Raw genomic sequence first — 22,538 nt, 5'->3', positions numbered from 1 at the left:
TTACAATACAAAAAGCCATTGAAGATGCAAAATAGTTAACTTGCATTTTCATTGAAGGAATTTATAGCCACAGGTATTTGCAGGTATATTTCTGTAATATTTCAAAACACACAATGTTATATCTGCATGTCACTGTGTACTGCCATAGATTGTGATTCATTTTTACAAATCTCCTTAATGTGAACTCAAAGGAATAAAACATACTAAAGGTTAAAAAAATTTATGTTTTCTGTTGCAAACAATCTGGAAATGTACTAGAGACTGGTTTCTGGTTAGCACTTTATTGTGGTAGTACAAAAAAGCTACACTTCATAGCTTTGAGGTTTTTAGTTATCTCTGTTACTTGTTATTTTTTTATTTATTCAGGTGTCTACAGGATAAAGCAACAGGAGATTCGTTTTCAGATATTATTACTAATAGAAAAGAGAAAGTTCGTCTCCAAATGGCTGAAGATTGCTTATACCTAAACGTGTATACACCCGTTGCTACAGAAAAACAGGAGCTGCCTGTAAGCAAAACTATTATAAAACCTCTAGCACAGTTATTGTACAGTAAACCTAGAAGCTGTACTATCTGCAGACTTACAGCTGCAGTTTGATGATCGCGTTAAATACTTTGCCCCAGTAAATATTTGCTCAGGTTTAAAAGATACACAAAATCCTATTTTTCAGTTAAATTGTATTGCCATTTTAGTAGGTAATGTTTGATTTCCTCTAAATAATCTGTCATAGGGCACTGGTATAATATAAGTATTTAAACCAATGCCATTTTGGGAGACTGCAGGCCTCATATTTGAAAGACTTCTACGACTTGTGAAATGTAATCTGAAAGAGTCAGGAGTGAAACAGCACAAAATAAGGTATTTTGGTTTATATTTAATTTTTATCACTGGGAGCTCTTATCCGTGCTGGGTTGTCTCTGGTTTTGTCTTCCCAGGTCTTTGTGTGGATCCATGGAGGTGGATTATTTTTCGGAACAGGTTCATCCTATGATGGTTCAGCATTAGCGGCCTTTGACAATGTGGTGGTGGTAACAATTCAGTACAGATTAGGTATTCTTGGATATTTTAGGTAAGATATTTTATCTCAGTTTTTGCTCAGTGATTTCCACAATGATGTGTGCAGAGCCTTGGTGATGAGACGTGCAGGACACTTGCTTATGCAAAGAGACTATATGTTTCTTAATTACATATGCAACAGTTGGGAACAATTTACAGCTGATTTCTTATAGCACAGATTATTTTTTTCTCTGCCTTTTTTCTTGCACTGAGCATTGAAACAAATCTATTCTCTGCAGCACTGGTGATAAGCACGCGCCAGGTAACTGGGGCTATTTGGATCAAGTAGCAGCTCTTCAGTGGATTCAGGAAAATATCAGATATTTTGGAGGAGATCCAGGGTCCGTCACTATCGCTGGAGAATCTGCAGGAGGAATCAGTGTTTCTGCTCTTGTAAGTTCACAGTAATAATGAATTTGAATTACTTAAGGGAAAAAAAATACCACCACACATGTTAATGATGCTTGCAATGCTTGCAGCCTGATGTGAATGCTAAGTCAGTGGTCAGAACAGAATGCTTGTCATGCTTGTTCTTGCTTTGTTATAGATCTTATCTCCCTTGGCAAAGGGTTTGTTCCATAAAGCCATTTCAGAGAGTGGTACTGCAAGCAGGCTTTTGCTCACTGACCAGCCTGAAGAGGAAGCAAAAGTGGGTATTTTGTGGTAATTTTGATTATTTTTCCTCTCAGTTTTGCATGTCTTGTACAGTTTATCCCAAAACATAGAAGCAGTGCTTTTTCTTTTTTTCTTGTGAAACTAGAACCACAGTTATTAAATAATTTCTTTGTGCAAATTATATGTTTAATTATGTTTTGCTTTTCAAATACTCAAGTATTCAGACAAGTCTGAAAGCAAAAGAGTAAGGAAGCGAAGAATGAAGGCAGAGAAGAAGTCTTCTATAGGGAGCAGATGAAAAGTGAGTGTTTTCCTTGATTTCAGAGAATTGCTGCTGCCTCTGACTGTGAAAAACCCAGTTCAGCTGCAATCGTTGAATGCTTAAGGGAAAAAACAGAAGAAGAGATAGTACAAATAGCACAAAAACTGGTAGGTGAAACTATACTTACTGCGTTTAAATGACTTTTCTAATTTAATCCTAACAGAGCATGCCAGGGGAAGGAAAAGTTTGTGTACATGTCACAGTGTCTCCTGGAGCACCTGAAAATTAATTAGTATAATATATTATATTCTACTTTAAAATTCCTGTCACAGTGCTGGCTTCTATGTTCCTCTCCAGTTTCAACACAGAAGTTAGTTTTTCCACTACTGCTTCATAAATGATAATAGCATTGAACTAATTAAGAAGATATGTAAATTGAACATCATCACCCGTGTTTCCCACACATTAAAAATATAATGCTGATCGTCACAGAATCTTCTGCCTGGTGTAGAAAATCTGTAGAGAAAACGTAGTGATGCTTGAATATGTTTCTTCCTATCTTTTTTCTTGCTGCTTTTTGTTTTGCTTTGGAACTACAGTAAAAATCTGAAAATTCTTTCTGGAGTCAAAATTTCTGTGCCAAGGAAGCTGGTGTTTGTTTGTTTGTTTGTTTTTCCCTCCAGGCTCCCCCGTACATCAGAACAAGTGCAGATGGGGTATTTCTTCCAAAGAGTCCCCAGCAACTACTATCTGAAAAACGGATCAATCCAGTCCCATATATAATAGGAATAAATAACTATGAATTTGGATGGCTGCTTCCTAAGGTGAGAGATTTATAATGTTAATATTAATATATCATTTTGTTAATGTCTTTCTAATAAATATGATTCTCTGTATCATGCAGTTAATGCAAGTTCCTGCTTATGCAGATGGTCTGGATGAAGATGTTGCACGTGAACTTTTACAGGGCCTCTTAGCAACGAGTATTAAGGTAAAAGACCATTTTCAGAACAACCCAGTGCTGCTTTTTCACTGCTCTGGTTCTATGTTTGTGTATTCTATATATGGGGTATATTTTAGAGGTAAACTTGATTCCGTTTGACAGCTTCCTACTGCAGGCCAGTATCAGGCAGCAGATACTGTGCCCCTGTTGCCACTAATGACTGAAAATACACTTTAAATTTCTATCTTAAATGCCCTTCTACCTTAAAACGAGTTCTGTGGAAATCTGGGAGTGATTCAGGTACCTAAACACAGATGTCTTGTGACATTTTAGATTCCCCAGGTTATCCAAGGCATGCATGGTACCAGCAGGTGTGACACAAGCCCTGTAGAACATGCTGTTCTGAAGCAGTAGGTATCCAGACAGGAGAACGTGAGATGACTGAGAGACCCATGTTTAGCTGTCTGGAGGTTTTGCTTCACTGTAATTTACAAACCTCTTAGCCTTCTGGTTCCTTATGGAAGAATAAAGGACTTCATGAGCATGGCCAGCATTTGTAAGGGATCATTCAGTGTCACAGACATCCATCATGAACCTAGAAATGCAGAGACACAGTTTGTTCTGAAAGGACAAAAATTATGGCCTTCTACAAACAAGTGAATTTTATGAAATCCAACGGGATTCCTTTTCTCTTACGAGGGTTATTTCCACAGTAGTGAGAACAGACTGCCATATCTATGTATCAGAATCACTGACTGATGTTTATTTAAGAAGTTTGATCTTTAGTTGTTGCAAACCCCTTTTTCCATAAGAACATTTCTATCCAGTCACTCATGTAATTCCCCATTCTGAGCTCTGAGCCACATTCTGCACAGCTGAGGATGTTTGTGAAAGAAGGTAATGGTTGGGGTTTATTTAGCCAGGGATGTGCAGGTGACACACTCAGTGCTGTTACTCTTGATAATATTCATCACTGTTATATTTTTGTTGTTCATTTCAGGATGTTACTTCTGAAGTTGTTGATCGAGTATACAATGAATACATAGGGAATGCAGCAAACCGTATTCAGGTGCGAGATGGTTTTCTTGATGCAGTAGCAGATGCTTGGTTTGGTTTTCCATCCACTGAAGTGGCCAGATACCACAGAGGTGAGTCTCTTAGAAGAAATGTAGAGTTCCACCTGAGGTGTGATTATGGACACGGCTTGTGTTTTCATTTTATCAAAATAGCTTGTAATCAAAGTTTATCCTCTTTGACGGCAGGTAGTTTCAGCTCTCAAACTAACACTCTTCTGTACATTTTCTACCAGATGCTGGCAACCCAGTCTACTTTTATGAGTTTCAGCATCGACCCAGTTCAGCGACAGGGGTTGTACCAGAGTTTGTAAAAGCAGATCATACAGCTGAGATTGCCTTTGTGTTTGGAAAGCCATTCTTAGCTGGTAATGTATCCATGCTTACTAAAGTCGTCCTTTTAAAACATCCTTATTATTAATTTTACTTATGGGAGGGGGGGGCGGGGCTAGAATAGACTTTCTTAGAATCAATGAAATCAACATAAGCATTTTCTGTCTTTAGCGGTAGTTACTTTCCATGAAATCATCCATCTGCACTTCTCTCCTAGAGCTCTGGTGGTTAAAACTCCCGTAGCTCAGAGGGACAAATACAACTGAATACAGTCTATTAGATTTGATAGAGCTGCTTCTTTTTTGATTATTTAGTTTTTAACGTTGCCATATTATGTCTCACTTTGCAGGGAATGCTACAGAAGAAGAAAATAAGCTTAGCAGAAATGTTATGAGATACTGGACTAACTTTGCTAGAAATGGGTGAGAATTGCAATGCTAATTACAGCTCAAGTTTTGTCTGTGCCACCTGAACCATAACGGCAATACTTACATGCTGGTTCCTAAGAATTTGGCAGTCAGAGCACAAGTGACAGGTAAATGAAAAGCTAACTGTTCATTACCTTATTTCCAGAAATCCCAACGGAGAAGGATTGGTCCATTGGCCTCAGTACGATCTGGACGAAGGATACCTGGAAATAGACCTCATGCAAAAGGCATCAAAGAAACTGAAAGAACGCAAAATGGAGTTTTGGACACAGCTCTTAAAAGAAATAGTGGATGAAAGGGGGGAACACAGTGAATTATAAGAGTGGGGGTGGGTGGAGTTTGCTTTTAAAACTCAGAGTAAACTCAAACAAAATTAGTTTGTCAGGATGCAGATTTTATTAACTCTTCTGAGTCCTTATTATGTAATTTGTTGTCATGATCACAGTGGAAGGAGAGAATCAGGGGAAATTTGGAATGTTTGCAGGACTGAAAATCACTATTTAATGAAGCAAGGAGAGAAAACGCACAATCTTTCAGGCTCAAAAAGAGCATGATATCTCATCAGTGGATAGCAAAAGTGAATAATGCTCCTGTCAGAGGCAGGAATGAGAGGGGAATTGGGAAATCTATTGAAATCTGTAAGAAATGTTCTATACAGAAAATATCAGAAGTATCTGAAGATGTTACATGTTTATTCCCCTCTTCTTTCAGAAGCAAATAGTCAGGTGTTATTTTCACAGGGTCTTTCCACTTCCTTTAATTGGAAATAGCTTGTAGGGAGCAGAGCATCCACCAAAAAGCTCTGTGAGATGAGCTTGACATCTCTGCTTGTTTTCTTGTTTTGTCAACTGTTATAAATAAATGTTGCTTTTGATTTTTTGGAGCTTCATTTTCTTTCTGTTAACTGATACAGGCTGATTCCAAGAGGTTAGATCACATCCAAGAAGCCAGAAATGTGCCCCGTTTCTTTCTTCAACCCAAAGGGTTGAAGCTGAGCTCATGGCAGGAACCAGAGACTGGCTTAACTTCTGTACTAAGGACAACAGCCTTGGTATCTGCAGCTTGAATGCACTGCAACAAGATGCTGAAAAGCAACAGCGCTGATGAGACAACTGGAAAGTTCCTCAGCAACCCTGATGATCATGTGGAATGAAGCTGGAAGAGCAGAGTTTACAACCACCCCAACAACCAGTATGTGTTTATCACTGCAGAGTGAAGTTCTTCCTCAGACAGTTCAGTTGTGTGTTTGGGTACAAAGCTGCTGAGCTGCTTCCCTGCTACTCAAGGAACTGGGGCTGAGCAGCTCTCAGAAGTTTCTGACGCTGCTATGGCACCCAGGTAGACCTGTAATTCTACAGCTGCCAGGGATGCTGCAGAGTTGCAGTCTCGAGTCACAGCTGGCGTGTTATCAAAGGTTAAACCACAAAGCTGTTTGTGGTCCAGCAGCACCTGTAGCTGTAATGCAAGAGGAAATTTCCCCCCAGCCTCTCCCCATTTTCTGAGTCCTCCAGAACCCAGGCAGATCCATGACCAGCTGAGAGCACAGGCCGCCTGAGGAGATGGCAACAGTACAGTACAGGACATTCCAGTGTCATCATTACATGTTGCTGTTCTGCTACATCCCCAGAAGCTGATGCATGTCAAGTCCCAGAGAGTCAAGAGCTGCTCTGCAAGTGTGGGAGTCTCTCTCCCCTCTCATGTTCAAAATTAAAAAACCCAAAGAAAACCACAAACCAGAGCATTAAACATCTTACTTGCATGCTCAGAGGCATGTGTTCCTGGTGTTATGTGAACATCCAGCTTAAAAGGCATCACAAAAGAAAAAGAGGACAAAGTCAACAGTACATTGGAAGCTCAGGTTCAAACTATTTGATATTTGATGATAAATATAAGACCGTAACAAAAAGAGGGCAAAAAGAGTATTCTTGCCAACGGCAGTTACTGCATAGAGCAGAATGAAGTCTAAACTCGCAGACTGTTGTGCATTCCCATCTGCTTAAGCCTCTCTGAGCCAGGGCAGCAGCCTCCCCTCCTCCCGTGCTGCAGAGCACTGCAGGTCACTGCCCCCGCGACCCCACTCGCCCTGACACCGCTGTCACGGACCCGCCACTCTGCATCCACATTTCAGCGCACGGCCCTCTCTGCTTCCAGAGCGTTCCCCTCACCCGCAAGAGCAAAACCACTCCAGTCAGTTTTCACGAGTTAGGTAGCGCCTTTCTTTTTTTCTTTGTAATTTTCATTAGAGCAATTTGATTACTCACCTTAAACCTCTCAGGCAGCGATCTGATCAGTTTTACTTTTATGGAGAGGCCGATCAAGGTCGCCATGCTGCAGTGAGGAATGGTGGGAGTGAACTCCACCGCCACCGTGCTCTGCGCGTCGTTCACCTGGGGAAACTAAACACTCATGGACCAACTGCCCTGGATGTATCCTGGTGTCAGGATTGGTTTTTGATTGGTGCCTGACTTCTGCATTATTCACTGATTGAGGGTAAGCTGCCACATGTTCTCTCTTAAAATTAAATGCCAAAGAGGATTCAAGAATTCCACTTACCAGGTATGTAACACTGTCCCCAGATTCCACAAGTTTGTCTATATAACTGGAGTAAGTGTTGCCACGTATAGGTCATGATTGTGCATCTCTACCAAGTGTGTAGGGATCTCAAATCCCATTTGTTTATTTTCTTGTTTTAACTAAGATTGGCAGAGTTGGCAGAAACTGTTTTGCACTGGTAACATTTTCAAAGCAACTGCTTCTTTGGGAGTCTTGATGGGACACGAGTTGAGAGATTTTGCGGATCCTGTATTTGAAAAACAAGTAGTGAGTAGAACAAAGGAGGATTGAAGAGAAATGTTTGGAAAATAGGATAGTAAATGAAGGGGAAAAATAAAGGGCGTTGGTATTGGCAACAGTGTAGTGCCACAACTCACAGCTCTGTACAAAGGGCAGGAGCCTCGGCCACCTGCCAACACTCTGCCCCCTGAGCAGCCCAGGTTAACGTTGACTGGGGTTACCTGCAAGGGCTGTAAAGCACACCTGTGCAGGTACACTGAGGGAGGTTGGAGTAAAGGTCACAAGCACAGTCCTGGTGCACAGGGCTACTAGCTGCATACTATTTGTGCTGAACTAATTCAAGGACTGCGGGTCTTTATGGCCCACTCAGGTGAAAACAAAGGTGCAAGCAGTAAATTAATCTGTGCTGTCTTTGACATCTGAGAATTCTCGTGATATATTATAAAATTGCGAAACAGCCTTTCTGGGGCAAGAGCTACTGAGGCGTGCCAAAAAAAAAGGCCCAAAGTTCACGTAGAACTAACACAAGACCTTTATTCAGCTTTCTCTTCCCTCTTTTTCATGTCATGCAACATTGATAGATGTGAAGCCCATAAACCCTCCTCATTTTTCAGAGGCATTAAATGTAGAGTTCCCACCCACAGACTTTAATATTGTTCCCATGCTACAAAAGCTGAGGAACAATCTCGTTAGTGTTGAGAAGCTCTCTAATTCTTTTGTTAGCTACCAAGCAAGCATCGATTTGTCTCACAGCCTGAGTATTGCTTTTGCTAATCAGCAGTTGCCTTGCGTAACACATACACGTAACAGGGTATATAAGGCAACAGGCTGCGGGGATAAATATGTGACTGGCTTGAAAATGGCAACTGGAAAGGACGCGTTGCTGCTGTCGCTGATTCTGACTGTTGGGGTCACGGCGCTTGTAGCTACCGGTGAGCTTGGGAAGGGATTTTACCTATTGCCTTCTGTAAGGAAATAGAGCCCGTGGCAGCTTGTTCACCTATGGGAACCCCAGCTGTAGCGGAGGAGCTGGGCAAACAACCTTGCTGAATGGAAATTACGTCTGAAGAGCAAACATTTCTCAATTTCTTTTTGTGATCTGCTTTCACTCATTTGTCTTACTTGACTGATTGTGCAAATAAAGAAATCAGCTTCCTGTCTCAACATCTTGTCTGCTGGGGCAGCGCAGACCACTGCACCACGTCTGTAATTTGATATAGAGAACTTTCACACTAATGTTTAACAAATGTTACCTAAATGCTAACAGTATTTGTACATGGCAGAGCATTTTTCGGAATGATAGAAGGTTTTCCTTTTAGCTGTACATACAAAGTTCTGGAATGTATTTTGTGTGTTCACAGCTCTTTTCTTATTGAGACCACCCAACTGGACTTTTAACTAACAACATGGATCAAAAAGAGTTAAGATCTACATGCAATTACTGATGTGTGTGGATAGTAAGACAATTCATCTGATATACCTGAGGGAGTTTATACATGGAAAACAATCAGAATGAAGGCTGAAATGACGTCAGCAATTCTGATTTCAGTTTGTTGAAACAAAAGGTGTTTATTTAAGCAGCTAAAGTTCTTAGAAATCTGGCAATTACTTACAAATAGACCAATTATTTTGTGCTCACGTCCCCCAGGACACAATGCAGAGCAACCAGAAGTGGAGACCAAATACGGGAGAGTCCGAGGGTACCGCTTCCAAGTGGACGCAGCCGAGAGGAGTGTGAATGTCTTCCTGGGGCTTCCTTTTGCTAAGCCGCCAGTTGGGCCACTGAGGTTTTCTGAACCCCAGCCACCTGAGCCGTGGAAAGGAGTCAGAGATGCCACTTCCTACCCACCAATGTAAGACAACAACACAGCCAGGGATCTTTGTAAGACTCGTACATGGTATGCAAGTCCAGGACACTGATGTGTAGGGCAATCACAAGCCACAAAGATACATTCCTTGCTGCCATCTCATTGCCACCTGTGACTGTTACAATGAATGCATTCCTAAAGATACCTCTATAAGCTGCTCTTTTTATGAAAAGCTCTTATCTGATGGGCATTAGTGACAAACTAATGTGGACCAGCACTTTGCTAATGATGTTCATGTTTTGGAGCATTTGGTCATTGCTTAGCAATGTATAAGAACTGTGTAGCTTTGGAGCAGAAACAGAAAGAAGCTGAGGAAATGTTGGAATAAAACATTCAAAGAACAAAATGTGGAGCGAGTCACATGCTTCACAGGACACATAAGCACTGCAGAGCATTTCTAGTCTATGTTGTAAATATCTTTTCTGCATTTGTGCTACTGCCCTTGTTTAGTGTCTCAAGCCTGAGAACCACCATTACAATACAAAAAGCCATTGAAGATGCAAAATAGTTAACTTGCATTTTCATTGAAGGCATTTATAGCCACAGGTAGTTGCAGGTATATTTCTGAAACGTTTTGAAACACAAAGTTGTATCTGCATGTCCCTGTGTGCTGCCATAGATTGTGACTCATTTTTACACATCTCCTTAATGTGAGCTCAAAGGAAGAACGTAGCTTGAAGGTGAAAAAATATTAAATGTTTTCTGTTGCAAACAATCTGGAAATGTACTAGAGATTGGTTTCTGGTTAGCACTTTACTCTGGTAGTACAAAAAAGCTACACTTCCTAGTTTTGTGGTTTTAGTTACTTATTTCTCATTTATTCAGGTGTCTACAGGATAAAGAAAAAGGAAATTTAATTTCGTACCTTGTTACTAATAGAAAAGAAAAAGTTCATCTCCAAGTGTCTGAAGATTGCTTATACCTAAACGTGTATACACCCGTTGCTACAGAAAAACAGGAGCTGCCGGTAAGCAAAACTATTATAAAACCTCTAGCACAATTATTGTACAGTAAACCTAGAAGCTGTACTATCTGCAGACTTACAGCTGCAGTTTGATGATCAAGTTACATACAATATTTTGGCTTCTATTTAATTTTTATCACTGGGAGCTCTTATCCGTGCTGGGTTGTCTCTGGTTTTGTCTTCCCAGGTCTTTGTGTGGATCCACGGAGGTGGACTCGTTTGTGGAGCAGCTTCAACCTACGATGGTTCAGTATTAGCGGCCTTTGACAATGTGGTGGTGGTAACAATTCAGTACAGATTAGGTATCGTTGGATATTTTAGGTAAGACATCTTATTTCCGTTTTTTGCGATTTCCTCAATTACGTGTGCAGAGCCTCGGTGAAGAGCCGTGCAGGACACTTGCTTATGCAAAGAGACTATACGTTTCTTAGTTGTATATGCAACAGTTGGGAACAATTTACATGTCCCAAGTGAGCTTCGTTCTGTTGTTGTTTGGTTGCTACTTTAAGCTCAATGCTTTCTGAGCCATTTATTTTTTTAGTTGTGTAGAGAATGGCAGCTGATTTCTTATAGCACAGATTATATTTTTCTCTGCCTTTTTTCTTGCACTGAGCATTGAAACAAATCTATTCTCTGCAGCACTGGTGATAAGCACGCGCCAGGTAACTGGGGCTATTTGGATCAAGTAGCAGCTCTTCGGTGGATTCAGGAAAATATCAGATATTTTGGAGGAGATCCAGGATCCGTCACTATTGTTGGAGAATCTGCAGGAGGAATCAGTGTTTCTGCTCTTGTAAGTTCACAGTGATAATTAATTTTAATTACTTAGGGCAAAAAAACCAAACCAGCTTTCATGTTCATTTTTAGTACCTACATGAAAAGTCAGAGAGAGAAAAGGGATGGTTTAATGGTAAATGACACATCATAGTCAGAAAGTCCTGAGTTGGAAGGGACCCACGAGGATCATTGAGTCCAACACCTCGGTCTGTAATAGGATGTGATATCAGTACAACCTCTGATTGATGAAAATGTTCTTATCACACCCAAATCTTGCCGTTCAGACCCAAAATGTTATTCCTCATCTACTAAATTAAATTCTGGTGGTTTGTTTGTTTGTTTGTTTTTCTGTAGGGCCAAACCCCCCCAAAAATCTTTCTGATAAAAGTTCTTTAAGAGAACGTATTGCCTTTTTCCTGTTTGCTTTGACAGTCACTTGTGCTAAGTTATCACAGCTGAACCTGTTGTGCATTTTGTGACCTGGGATCAGAGCTGAGATCAGAGGCTGTACAATAAGAGTGTTATGGCATTTGTTTTCAAAATGTTTTAAATGGCAATTCCTGAGAGTGAAATTCTAAGTCAGTGGTCAGAACAGAATGCTTGTCATGCTTGTTCTTGCTTTATTATAGATCTTATCTCCCCTGGCAAAGGGTTTGTTCCATAAAGCCATTTCAGAGAGCGGTACTGTAAGCTGGCGTTTGTTCACTGACCATCCTGAAGAAGAAGCAAAAGTGGGTACTTCGTGGTAAATTTGATTATTTTTCCAGATAGTTTTGCACAGCTTAAACTGTGTATTCCAAAATGTAGAAACACTTGTGGGTTTTTTTCTCCTGAAACTACCACCACTGTCGTTAAAGACAGTATTTCTGCGTGCAAATAATACATGTTTAATGATGCTTTGCTTTTCATATTTCCAAAAATTGTCAAATGTCTGAAAGCAAAAAACTAAGGAAGTGAAGAGAGAAGGCAGGGAAGGAGTGTGAAATGTAAAGCAATCCTAGAACATGTATTGTCATCCGGAAAAGTAGAGCTATGATTTTTGGCAGGAAAATGGCACCAGATTCTCAATACTCTTCTCCTTCCCTCTTTTTTGATGCCTGTTATGTGCAAGTAAACAAGACTTTATCCATTCTGTTTATATTTCAAACGAAGAGCTGACTTCCTTCCTTCCGCTCAGCCCCAGTGTGGAGGGTTCTGAGGGCTCCCTGCTCTCTGCCTCTGCAGCTGGAACGTGTCCGGCTGCACTGGTCCTTGTGCAGAAGTTCAGACTCCCCCTGCTGCGCTCTCAGGCTGGCGGCACACGGAGCCTTCTATGGGAGCAGGTGAAGAGTGAGTGTTTTCCTTGATTTCAGAGAGTTGCTGCTGCCTCTGACTGTGAAAAACCCAGTTCAGCTGCAATCGTTGAATGCTTAAGGGAAAAAACAGAAGAAGAGATACTACAAATAGCACAAAAACTGGTAGGTGAAACTATACTTACTGGGTTTAAATGACTTTTCCAATTTAGTCCTAACAGAGCATGCTATTTGCGTGTTGCATATTAGGGGAACTTGAAGTGAGTGAAAGATGTGACTTTCTAGACCTTTGCAGGCTTTGACAGCATTGCAGCTGTGCTGTAACTCACCTGAACAATGTCAACAGGTGACTCTCCTTTCATTCTGCGTGCACCTTGAGCTACTTGTGTTTTGCTGCCTTGCTCTGCCAGGGGAAGGAGAAGAGTGTGTACATGTCACAGTTTCTCCTGGAGAACCTGAAAATTAATTAATATACTATATTATATTCTACTTAGAAGTTCCTATCACAGTGCTGGTTTCCATGTTCCTTTCCAGTTTCAACACAGAAGTTAGTTTTTCCACTACTGCTCCACACATCATAGTAGGATTGAACTCCCTAAGAAGAGATGCAAATTAAACATCATGACCCGTGGTTCACTAACAATAAAATATAATGCTGGTCCGCACAGAATCTTCTGCCTAGTGCAGAAAATCTGTCAGAGAAAGTGTAGTGATGCCTTGAATACATTGTTTCCAATATTTTCACTTGGCACTGTGTTTTGTTTTGCTGTGGAGCTGCACTGAAAATCTGAACGTTTTTTCTAGAGCTAACATCTTTGTTGTTTGGTCTTTTTTTTTTCTCCAGTCTTTACTATCTGCCTTTACATCTGTAGATGGGGTATTTTTTCCAAAGAATCCCATGCAATTACTATTTGAAAAATTGATCAATCCAGTCCCATATATAATAGGAGTAAATAACTGTGAATTTGGATGGGATATGCTTAAGGTAAGAGACATGTAATGTCATTATTTCTACATAATTTCAACATAAGGTTTTCTACTAAATATGATTCTCTGTATCATGTAGACTTTGAAAATTCCTGCTACTGCAGATGGTCTCGATGAAAATGTTGCACGTCAACATTTACAGGGATTATTAGCAATGGAAATTAAGGTAAGAGACCATTTTCAAAACAACCCAGTACTGCTCTTTCACTTGTTTGGTTCTATGTTTGTATATTGTATATATAGGGTATATTTGTACAGGTGACACACTCAGTGCTGTTACTCTTGATAATATTCATCACCGTTATAACAAGAATTTTTCTTGTTCATTTCAGGATGTTACTTCTGAAGTTGTTGATCGAGTATACAATGAATACATAGGGAATGCAGCAAACCGTATTCAGGTGCGAGATGGTTTTCTTGATGCACTTACAGATGCTTTGTTTGTTTTTCCATCCATTGAAGTGGCCAGATACCATAGAGGTGAGTCTCTTAGAAGAAATGTAGAGTTCCACCTGAGGTGTGATTATGGACACGGCTTGTGTTTTCATTTTATCAAAATAGCTTGTAATCAAAGTTTATCCTCTTTGACGGCAGGTAGTTTCAGCTCTCAAACTAACACTCTTCTGTACATTTTCTACCAGATGCTGGCAACCCAGTCTACTTTTATGAGTTTCAGCATCGACCCAGTTCAGTGACAGGGGTTGTACCAGAGTTTATAAAAGCAGATCACGGAGCTGAGATTGCCTTTGTGTTTGGAAAGCCATTCTTAGCTGGTAATGTATCCATGCTTACTAAAGTGGTCCTTTTAAAACATCCTTATTATTAATTTTACTTACAGGAGTGGCTTTTAGAATAGACTTTCTTAGAATCATTGAAATCAACATAAGCATTTTCTGTCTTTAGCAGTAGTTACTTTCCATGAAATCATCCATCTGCACTTCTCTCCTAGAGCTCTGGTGGTTAAAACTCCCATAGCTCAGAGGGACAAATACAACTGAATACAGTCTATTAGATTTGATAGAGCTGCTTCTTTTTTGATTATTTAGTTTTTAACGTTGCCATATTATGTCTCACTTTGCAGGGAATGCTACAGAAGAAGAAAATAAGCTTAGCAGAAATGTTATGAGATACTGGACTAACTTTGCTAGAAATGGGTGAGAATTGCAATGCTAATTACAGCTCAAGTTTTGTCTGTGCCACCTGAACCATAACAGCAATACTTACATGCTGGTTCCTAAGAATTTGGCAGTCAGAGCACAAGTGACAGGTAAATGAAAAGCTAACTGTTCATTACCTTATTTCCAGAAATCCCAACGGAGAAGGATTGGTCCATTGGCCTCAGTACGATCTGGACGAAGGATACCTGGAAATAGACCTCATGCAAAAGGCATCAAAGAAACTGAAAGAACGCAAAATGGAGTTTTGGACACAGCTCTTAAAAGAAATAGTGGATGAAAGGGGGGAACACAGTGATTTATAAGAGTGAGGGCGGGTAGAGTTTGCTTTTAAAACTCAGAGTAAACTCAAACAAAATTAGTTTGTCAGGATGCAGATTTTATTAACTCTTCTGAGTCCTTATTATGTAATTTGTTGTCATGATCACAGTGGAAGGAGAGAATCAGGGGAAATTTGGAATGTTTGCAGGACTGAAAATCACTATTTAATGAAGCAAGGAGAGAAAACGCACAATCTTTCAGGCTCAAAATAGCATGATATCTCATCAGTGCATAACAAAAGTGAATAATGCTCCTGTCAGAGGCAGGAATGAGAGGGGAATTGGGAAATCTACTGAAATCTGTAAGAAATGTTCTATACAGAAAATATCAGAAGTATCTGAAGATGTTACATGTTTATTCCCCTCTTCTTTCAGAAGCAAATGGTCAGGTGTTATTTTTATAGGGTCTTTCCACTTCCTTTAATTGGAAATAGCTTGTAGGGAGCAGAGCATCCACCAAAAACCTCTGCGAGATGAGCTTGACATCTCTGCTTGTTTTCTTGTTTTGTCAACTGTTATAAATAAATGTTGCTTTTGATTTTTTGGAGCTTCATTTTCTTTCTGTTAACTGATACAGGCTGATTCCAAGAGGTTAGATCACATCCAAGAAGCCAGAAATGAGCCCAGTTTCTTTCTTCAACCCAAAGGGTTGAAGCTGAGCTCATGGCAGGAACCAGAGACTGGCTTAACTTCTGTACTAAGGACAACAGCCTTGGTATCTGCAGCTTGAATGCACTGCAACAAGATGCTGAAAAGCAACAGCGCTGATGAGACAACTGGAAAGTTCCTCAGCAACCCTGATGATCATGTGGAATGAAGCTGGAAGAGCAGAGTTTACAACCACCCCAACAACCAGTATGTGTTTATCACTGCAGAGTGAAGTTCTTCCTCAGACAGTTCAGTTGTGTGTTTGGATACAAAGCTGCTGAGCTGCTTCCCAGCTACTCAAGGAACTGGGGCTGAGCGGCTCTCAGCAGTTTCCAATGCTGGTGCCAGGCAGCTCCGGCAGCACCAGCAGCGGCCGGGCAGCAGTCTGTGCCCTCCCAGGGAGCAGGGCTGGTGGGCACATCCCGCGTGCCCGAGGACGTGCAGCGGTGGAACCCGAGGTGCAGGGACTGCGCTGGCCTGTGGGCCCGAACACACAGCGGGTTCCTGTCGCACACAGCACGGCCGCTTGGCCCAGGGAGCTCCTGCTGCTGTGTCTGCAGACTGAGAGCAGTGGATGCCCTTGAGCCACCCCTGAAGGCTCTGCCCAGAGCCCAGCAATGTGAAACACAGTCTGCTGCTGGCATTGCTCCTGGACTTGAATGAGGCTGCTTGTGTTCAAGACGGCTGCTCTAAAGGCTCATCCTTTCTGATGGAATGTGTCCTGTTACAAAGCATTCCAGAGGCTACATTTAGGAGTAGCATTTTTTGAAAAATAAAGAGTCCGACAAGAAATATTTGTAACAAATTAATGTTTTCTTCTCCCACTTTATCTCCATAAAGCAGGAGCCAGCTAAGAATCATTAAAACCAGGGAACAGAGGATTTTGCTAGAACTGGCCGTACGGTATCGCTCAGCGAGTATCCAAGCTGAGGGAGCCTGGACAAGAGGAGCCGTGAGCTTCAGCAAGCTAACTGCGGTTGGTCCTCACTTTTTTTTCTACTATGTCACCAACATCACACCCACCTATGCAATGACTAGTAAAATGTAAATGTTCATTATGTTTTTGTAGCTGTCTGTAAGCTGATTTCCCATATACTAGTTTTTGTAGGAGTAATGAAACATTTTTTTAGAAAATTCAAGTGATTTTATTTTGCTCATAGGTATATGTATAGAGTAACATTAGCATCACCACTATATATATATTAAAAAAAAAACCATTTAACAGAGTAGAATACCAATAATTTCCTCATCAGGCAATTATGATCTGGCAGACAAACACTGATTCACCACTTCCAGTAAGTGAGAGTTCTCCAAAGCAGCTGCTACACGTTCTTTATCAGCAAGCTGCTTATTAACTGTGCAGACAAAAAACACAACACAAGAAACCAGTCAAAACCTTGCTATGCAGGGTCTTTGTTAAAGCATTTTACATGGAGACACATATCACTCTGTTGCTATGTCACCCAGGTAGACCTGTAATTCTGCAGCTGCCAGGGATGCTGCAGAGTTGCAGTCTTGAGTCACAGCTGGCACATTATCACAGGTTGAACCACAAAGCTGTTTGTGGTCCAGCAGCACCTGTAGCTGTAATGCAAGAGGAAATTTCCCCCCAGCCTCTCCCCATTTTCTGAGTCCTCCAGAACCCAGGCAGATCCATGACCAGCTGAGAGCACAGGCTGCCTGAGGAGATGGCAACAGTACAGTACAGGACATTCCAGTGTCATCATTACATGTTGCTGTTCCGCTACATCCCCAGAAGCTGATGCATGTCAAGTTCCAGAGAGTCAAGAGCTGCTCTGCAAGTGTGGGAGTCTCTCTCCCCTCTCATCTTCAAAATTAAAAAACCCAAAGAAAACCACAAACCAGAGCATTAAACACCTTACCTGCATGCTCAGAGGCATGTGTTCCTGGTGTTATGTGAACATCCAGCTTAAAAGGCATCACAAAAGAAAAAGAGGGCAAAGTCAACAGTACATTGGAAGCTCAGGTTCAAGCTATTTGATGATAAAAATAAGACAGTATCAAAAAGAGGGCAAAAAGAGTATTCTTGCCAACGGCAGTTACTGCATAGAGCAGAATGAAGTCTAAACTCGCAGACTGTTGTGCATTCCCATCTGCTTAAGCCTCTCTGAGCCAGGGCAGCAGCCTCCCCTCCTCCCGTGCTGCAGAGCACTGCAGGTCACTGCCCCCGCGACCCCACTCGCCCTGACACCGCTGTCACGGACCCGCCACTCTGCATCCACATTTCAGCGCACGGCCCTCTCTGCTTCCAGAGCGTTCCCCTCACCCGCAAGAGCAAAACCACTCCAGTCAGTTTTCAAGAGTTAGGTAGCGCCTTTCTTTTTTTCTTTGTAATTTTCATTAGAGCAATTTGATTACTCACCTTAAACCTCTCAGGCAGCGATCTGATCAGTTTTACTTTTATGGAGAGGCCGATCAAGGTCGCCATGCTGCAGTGAGGAATGGTGGGAGTGAACTCCACCGCCACCGTGCTCTGCGCGTCGTTCACCTGGGGAAACCAAACACTCATGGACCAACCGCCCCGGCCGTACCCAGCCCAGCTGCAGGCACCTGTGGGAAACGCAGCTCGGAGCTGCACCTTGCCGCTCATCGTCTTCTTCACTGACACTGTCAGATACCATGTTGAGCTGCAGCAGACCGCGGTACGAACGTCCCTCAGCGCTAGAGAGCAGCAGCTTAGTCCGTCAGTGCGGGCTGTGCCCGCGGCCCCGCCCGCGTTTAACCCCCGCGGCCCCGGCGGCTCGACGGGCGCCCCGGGCTCTCACTTTCACTCGCACTTGCTCCACGACGTTCAGCTCCTCCAGGGTGAGCGGGTGCTCGGGGTCGTTAATGGAGCGGATGAGATGTGCCGCGTTAAGGAAAGCGGAGCGGAGCTGCACGGCCCGACCCGACCCGGCCCTGCCCTGCGGCCCCGGCCCTCCCCTCCCGGCAGGATATCGAAGATCTCCCGGTCGTCGATGGAGTCGGGCAGCTCCTCGTCCTCCTCCCGCGCCGTCACCGGCCGCTCCCCCGAGCGGCGGTAGATGAGCGGGTTGGCGTTCTCCAGCGGCGCCCCGCCGCCCGGGCCCGGGCCCACCATGGCTGCGGCGGCGCTGCCGGGCGGAAGGAGCCCGGACGCCGTTCGGGGCCGCACCGGGAGCGCAGGCGGGTGCTGGGCGGTGCTGGGCCGGCCGGCGCTTCCCCGTGCGACAGCGCGCTCGTGCGGGCGCGGGGCCGCCGGCGGGCGGGACCCGGGGAGCGCGGGTTCGCTTGTCGGGGGCTCCGAGGAGCGGGTGGGGGCAGCGCGGAGCGGGTCGGGTCTTGCACAGTTTAAACTGAACTCCACTTGGGCTCAGCGAGTTATAGCTGTCAGGTACTAGATTCATAATGTCTGGCTTTATGTTCTGTACATTCCAGCTTCACTGAATGCTCAGCAGGGGCTGAGTAGAAAGCCAAACCGACCCTCTTTAATTGCAGACTTGCAACGCTTCTACCATACAATCATGAGGTAAAATGTAATTGTGAGCTGTTATAAAATTGTGTGTCTATAAATGCGATACTTGTGTGTATTTTTCAGCTATGGAAATCAAGAAAGGTAACAGTGTATTGAAGTATAAAGAGGCAAATATAATCATGTGGCATGATTGTTTTTTGATTGATCCCTGACTTCTGCATTGTTCACTGATTGAGGGTAAGCTGCCACATGTTCTGTCTTAAAATTAAATGCCAAATGGGATTCAAGAATTCTACTTGCCATCTATGTAACAGTGTCTCTAGAGTTCACAGGTTAGTCTGTATCACTGGATTAAGTGTTTCCACATGATTGTGCATGATTGTGGATCCCTACCAAGTATCTACAGGCAAGGCTGTAGGGATCTCAGATCCCATTTGTATATTTTCTTCTTTTAACTAAGATTGGCAGAGTTGGCAGAAACTGTTTTGCACTGGTAACATTTTCAGAGCGGCTGCTTCTTTGGGATTCTGGATGGAACATGGGCTGAGAGATTTTGCAAATCGTGTATTTGAAAGACAAGTAGTGAGCAGAACAAAGGAAGATTGAAGAGTAAGGCTTGGAAAATAGAAGAGTAAATGAAGGGGAAAAATAAAGGAAAAGCAAATAGGAAAGGACAGAGTGTAGTAAAATGAGTGAAGATCGGGATATAGAAAATAAATTGCTGATGGAGAGAATTAAAGTTTTTTTCAGCAAAAGGAGAGAGCAGCAAGCAGAGTGCCCAGCGTTTGGTTTTGTGGCAAAGGACTCCTGCAGGTTGCAGGTCACAAGTGAGCTGAGGTGTGTGTGCCCATGGGATGGAAGCTGCGACACAAGCAGGGATTCTCGCTGTTCCACACTGCGTGGAGAAAAAAACAAATAACAGAAAACAAGAACAAAGTCTCCCAGTGAACTGTGGGTCTTTAGGGCGCACTCAGGTGAAAGCAAAGGTGCAAGCTGTAAATTAATTTGTGCTGTGTGTAACAAGTGAGAATTCTTGTGATATATTATAAAATTGCGAAACAGCCTTTCTGGGGCAAGAACTACTGAGGCGTGCCAAAGGAAAAAGTAAAGGCAAAGCCCGAAGTTCACGTTTTGCTAACATGAGCCCTAAGTTACGTGGGCAGAAAATCGCTTTTATTTCTATTCAGCTCTCTCTTCCCTCTTTGTCATGTCATGCACACAAGCCTCCTGATTTTCAGAGGCATCAAATGTACAGTTCCCACCCAAACACTTTGATATTGTTCTCGTGCTACGAAAACTGAGGAATCATCTCGTTAGTGTTGAGAAACTCTCTAACTCTTGTATTAGCTACCAAGCAAACATCCCTGAACACGCAGGACTGATGGCAGGTGGAGCAGGAAAAGTGAGATTTTTCTGGTAGTGTTTTTGTCAGCAAATATTGTGTTGTAAGAAGAAAAATCCCTCAACGTTTTCTTCGGCCAAAGCACATTTTTCAGGAGTATTGTTTGGGGGTGGCTCTTGGTGGCTATATGGTGTGTTCCTTACCTTGAGTCGTTAATACCAAGACAAAGTAAACAGGTGTGATAAGGTAAAAGTGGAGTTCCCTTCCTGGTCTCTTGACTGTGTAGTGTGAGGAAACCCTGACGCCGCCGGCGGGCGGGACCCGGGGAGCGCGGGTTCGCTTGTCGGGGGCTCCGAGGAGCGGGTAGGGGCAGCGCGGAGCGGGTCGGGTCTTGCACAGCTTAAACTGAAACTTCGCTGGGGTCAGCGACGCTGCAAAGTGTCTGTGAGGGACCTACGAAGTGGCCTTAGTGTTACGGAGCATAGGTAAATTAAACTGCACGTTAAATACAAAATGTTATTGATTAAAATTATTTCCTTCTTCTTTTAATTAATTTGAAAAGTCAAACTGTTGTCGCTAAAACTGCGAGTGCATTACCCAGGTACGTGATTGCCAGTTTGCTCTCAGATAGGAGATGCTGCTTTACCACAGAGTTGCGCAACTCTGCATGCTAGATTAAACTAGCATGCCCGAAAGGAATTCCACGGGATATTTGTATGTAAAATGTAACAAAACCTTATCTTATCTAGTACACAGTTTCATCTATCTAATGTATAGTCATAACATTGAGTTGAAGGATATGCTGTAATTTTTCACTCTTTCAGCTTGTTATTTCTATACAGGTGTGAAGTCTCTGGTAGTCTCTGGTGGTCTTTTGGGGAATTAATACCCTCACCCACATTGTTCATACCTGGTATTGAGTCATCTCAGGATATAATTCTGCTGAGCAGTCTTTACAAAGTGTCAATTAACAATTAAACAAAACCCCTATAGAAGGTTTTGGTATTTGTAAGGCATTAGGCATGCCGGCTTAAAAGAGCTTTTAAACTTCAACAAAACTGTATATAAAAAATGCTGCAAAGAAAGAAACTGGAATGATGGAGTGTAATGATGACATCTTTTGGCTTCATACACGCCTTTATAATAGGATTAAAGCACAAAAACCTGTCTAAATGTACTGTATATTATCTGATTTAGCTCCTTCAATACGTTTGATTTCATTTTGAAAAAAAATATCTGTATAGGGTTTGTTTGTTTGTTTTTCATACCTGCTGCGTTAAGTCATGGTCAGGGGTAGGAAGATGTGAACACGCACCCCAGGCAGAGGGCAGCAGGAAGAAAAGAGGATTTGAAAGGAGGTAAGGCTTGCTGCTTCAAAAGATGTTGCAGCTAGAATAAAAGACATTTGTTGTGGTTCTGTGGCTGGGCACCACCTTACAGAGGTGGTGTTGGTGGTGTCCTCAGGTGTCTCTTTGCAGGAAGCTGGACCAGATTGGGCTTGCCCCCAGCAAGTTCTGAAGATTACTGATATTTACACATCTCCTGGTATTTCAGATAAGGCACGCAAACTGTCTGTGAGCAAAGTTTCAATTTATTTCTGCTTTCACTTTGGTTTTGTATTATATTATGTTAATGTATAGATTACATTGGCATCAAAGGTCACATCTTAATCTAAACCTTTATCATAGAATCATAGAACAGTTTGGGTTGGGAGGGACCTTCAAAGGTCATCTAGTCCAACCTGTCTGCCATCAGCAGGGGATCTTCACCCAGATCAGGTTGCTCAGAGCCCTGTTCAGCCTGGCCTCGAATGCCTCCAGGGATGGGGCATCCACCACCTCTCTGGGCAACCTGGGCCAGTGTTTCACCACCCTCATAGTAAAAAATATCTTACTCATGTCCAGCCTGGATCTCCGCTCCTTTAAGACCATTACCTCTTATCATAACATACTGTACTAAAAAGTCTGCCCCCATCTTTCTTACAAACCTCTTTTAAGTACTGAAAGGCCATAAGAAGGTCTCCCTTGAGCCTTCTCTTCTCCAGGCTGAACAACCCCAACTCTCTCAGCCTGTCCTCACAGCAGAGCTGTTCCAGTCCTCTGGTCATCTTTGTGGCCTCCTCCGGCCCCTCTCCAACAGGTCCATGTCTTTCTTGTGCTGAGGGCTCCAGAGCTGGATGCAACACTGCAGATGGGGTCTCACCAGAG

The 22,538-nt window shown here is 42.7% G+C and overlaps 2 protein-coding genes across 2 annotated transcripts in view; one reads left to right on the top strand and one right to left on the bottom strand.

Moving 5' to 3' along the window:
* The window catches only part of LOC308044790 (uncharacterized protein), a gene marked incomplete at both ends in the record, with an annotated part of 55,772 nt that overhangs the window by 21,331 nt on the left and 11,903 nt on the right, over nucleotides 1-22,538 (top strand). Inside the window, 23 exons of the mRNA XM_080351660.1 lie at nucleotides 367-508; nucleotides 937-1,070; nucleotides 1,297-1,450; nucleotides 1,605-1,706; nucleotides 1,997-2,101; nucleotides 2,579-2,758; nucleotides 2,839-2,925; nucleotides 3,878-4,025; nucleotides 4,187-4,318; nucleotides 4,633-4,705; nucleotides 4,857-5,020; nucleotides 8,119-8,436; nucleotides 9,153-9,357; nucleotides 10,198-10,339; nucleotides 10,524-10,657; nucleotides 10,976-11,129; nucleotides 13,472-13,558; nucleotides 13,725-13,872; nucleotides 14,474-14,546; nucleotides 14,698-14,861; nucleotides 17,933-17,990; nucleotides 18,171-18,361; nucleotides 18,415-18,828. Of these exons, the coding sequence (XP_080207786.1) occupies nucleotides 367-508; nucleotides 937-1,070; nucleotides 1,297-1,450; nucleotides 1,605-1,706; nucleotides 1,997-2,101; nucleotides 2,579-2,758; nucleotides 2,839-2,925; nucleotides 3,878-4,025; nucleotides 4,187-4,318; nucleotides 4,633-4,705; nucleotides 4,857-5,020; nucleotides 8,119-8,436; nucleotides 9,153-9,357; nucleotides 10,198-10,339; nucleotides 10,524-10,657; nucleotides 10,976-11,129; nucleotides 13,472-13,558; nucleotides 13,725-13,872; nucleotides 14,474-14,546; nucleotides 14,698-14,861; nucleotides 17,933-17,990; nucleotides 18,171-18,361; nucleotides 18,415-18,828 (3,509 nt within the window). The remainder of the gene's footprint in view (nucleotides 1-366; nucleotides 509-936; nucleotides 1,071-1,296; nucleotides 1,451-1,604; nucleotides 1,707-1,996; nucleotides 2,102-2,578; nucleotides 2,759-2,838; nucleotides 2,926-3,877; nucleotides 4,026-4,186; nucleotides 4,319-4,632; nucleotides 4,706-4,856; nucleotides 5,021-8,118; nucleotides 8,437-9,152; nucleotides 9,358-10,197; nucleotides 10,340-10,523; nucleotides 10,658-10,975; nucleotides 11,130-13,471; nucleotides 13,559-13,724; nucleotides 13,873-14,473; nucleotides 14,547-14,697; nucleotides 14,862-17,932; nucleotides 17,991-18,170; nucleotides 18,362-18,414; nucleotides 18,829-22,538) is intronic.
* LOC308045147 (cytosolic iron-sulfur assembly component 2B-like) lies at nucleotides 16,793-18,660 on the bottom strand (the record flags this gene model as incomplete). The annotated part of the gene is made up of 5 exons (XM_080352245.1): nucleotides 18,494-18,660; nucleotides 18,322-18,401; nucleotides 17,919-18,044; nucleotides 17,419-17,464; nucleotides 16,793-16,890 (listed from the first exon to the last, which is right to left on the bottom strand). The coding sequence occupies exons 1-5, from the start codon at nucleotides 18,633-18,635 to the stop codon at nucleotides 16,793-16,795; spliced, it is 492 nt and encodes a 163-aa protein (XP_080208371.1). The 5' UTR covers nucleotides 18,636-18,660.

Source organism: Nesoenas mayeri, assembly GCF_963082525.1.
Source record: "Nesoenas mayeri genome assembly, chromosome: 12".
NCBI lineage: Eukaryota > Metazoa > Chordata > Aves > Columbiformes > Columbidae > Nesoenas > Nesoenas mayeri.
This window is presented reverse-complemented; position numbering and strand designations above follow the sequence as displayed.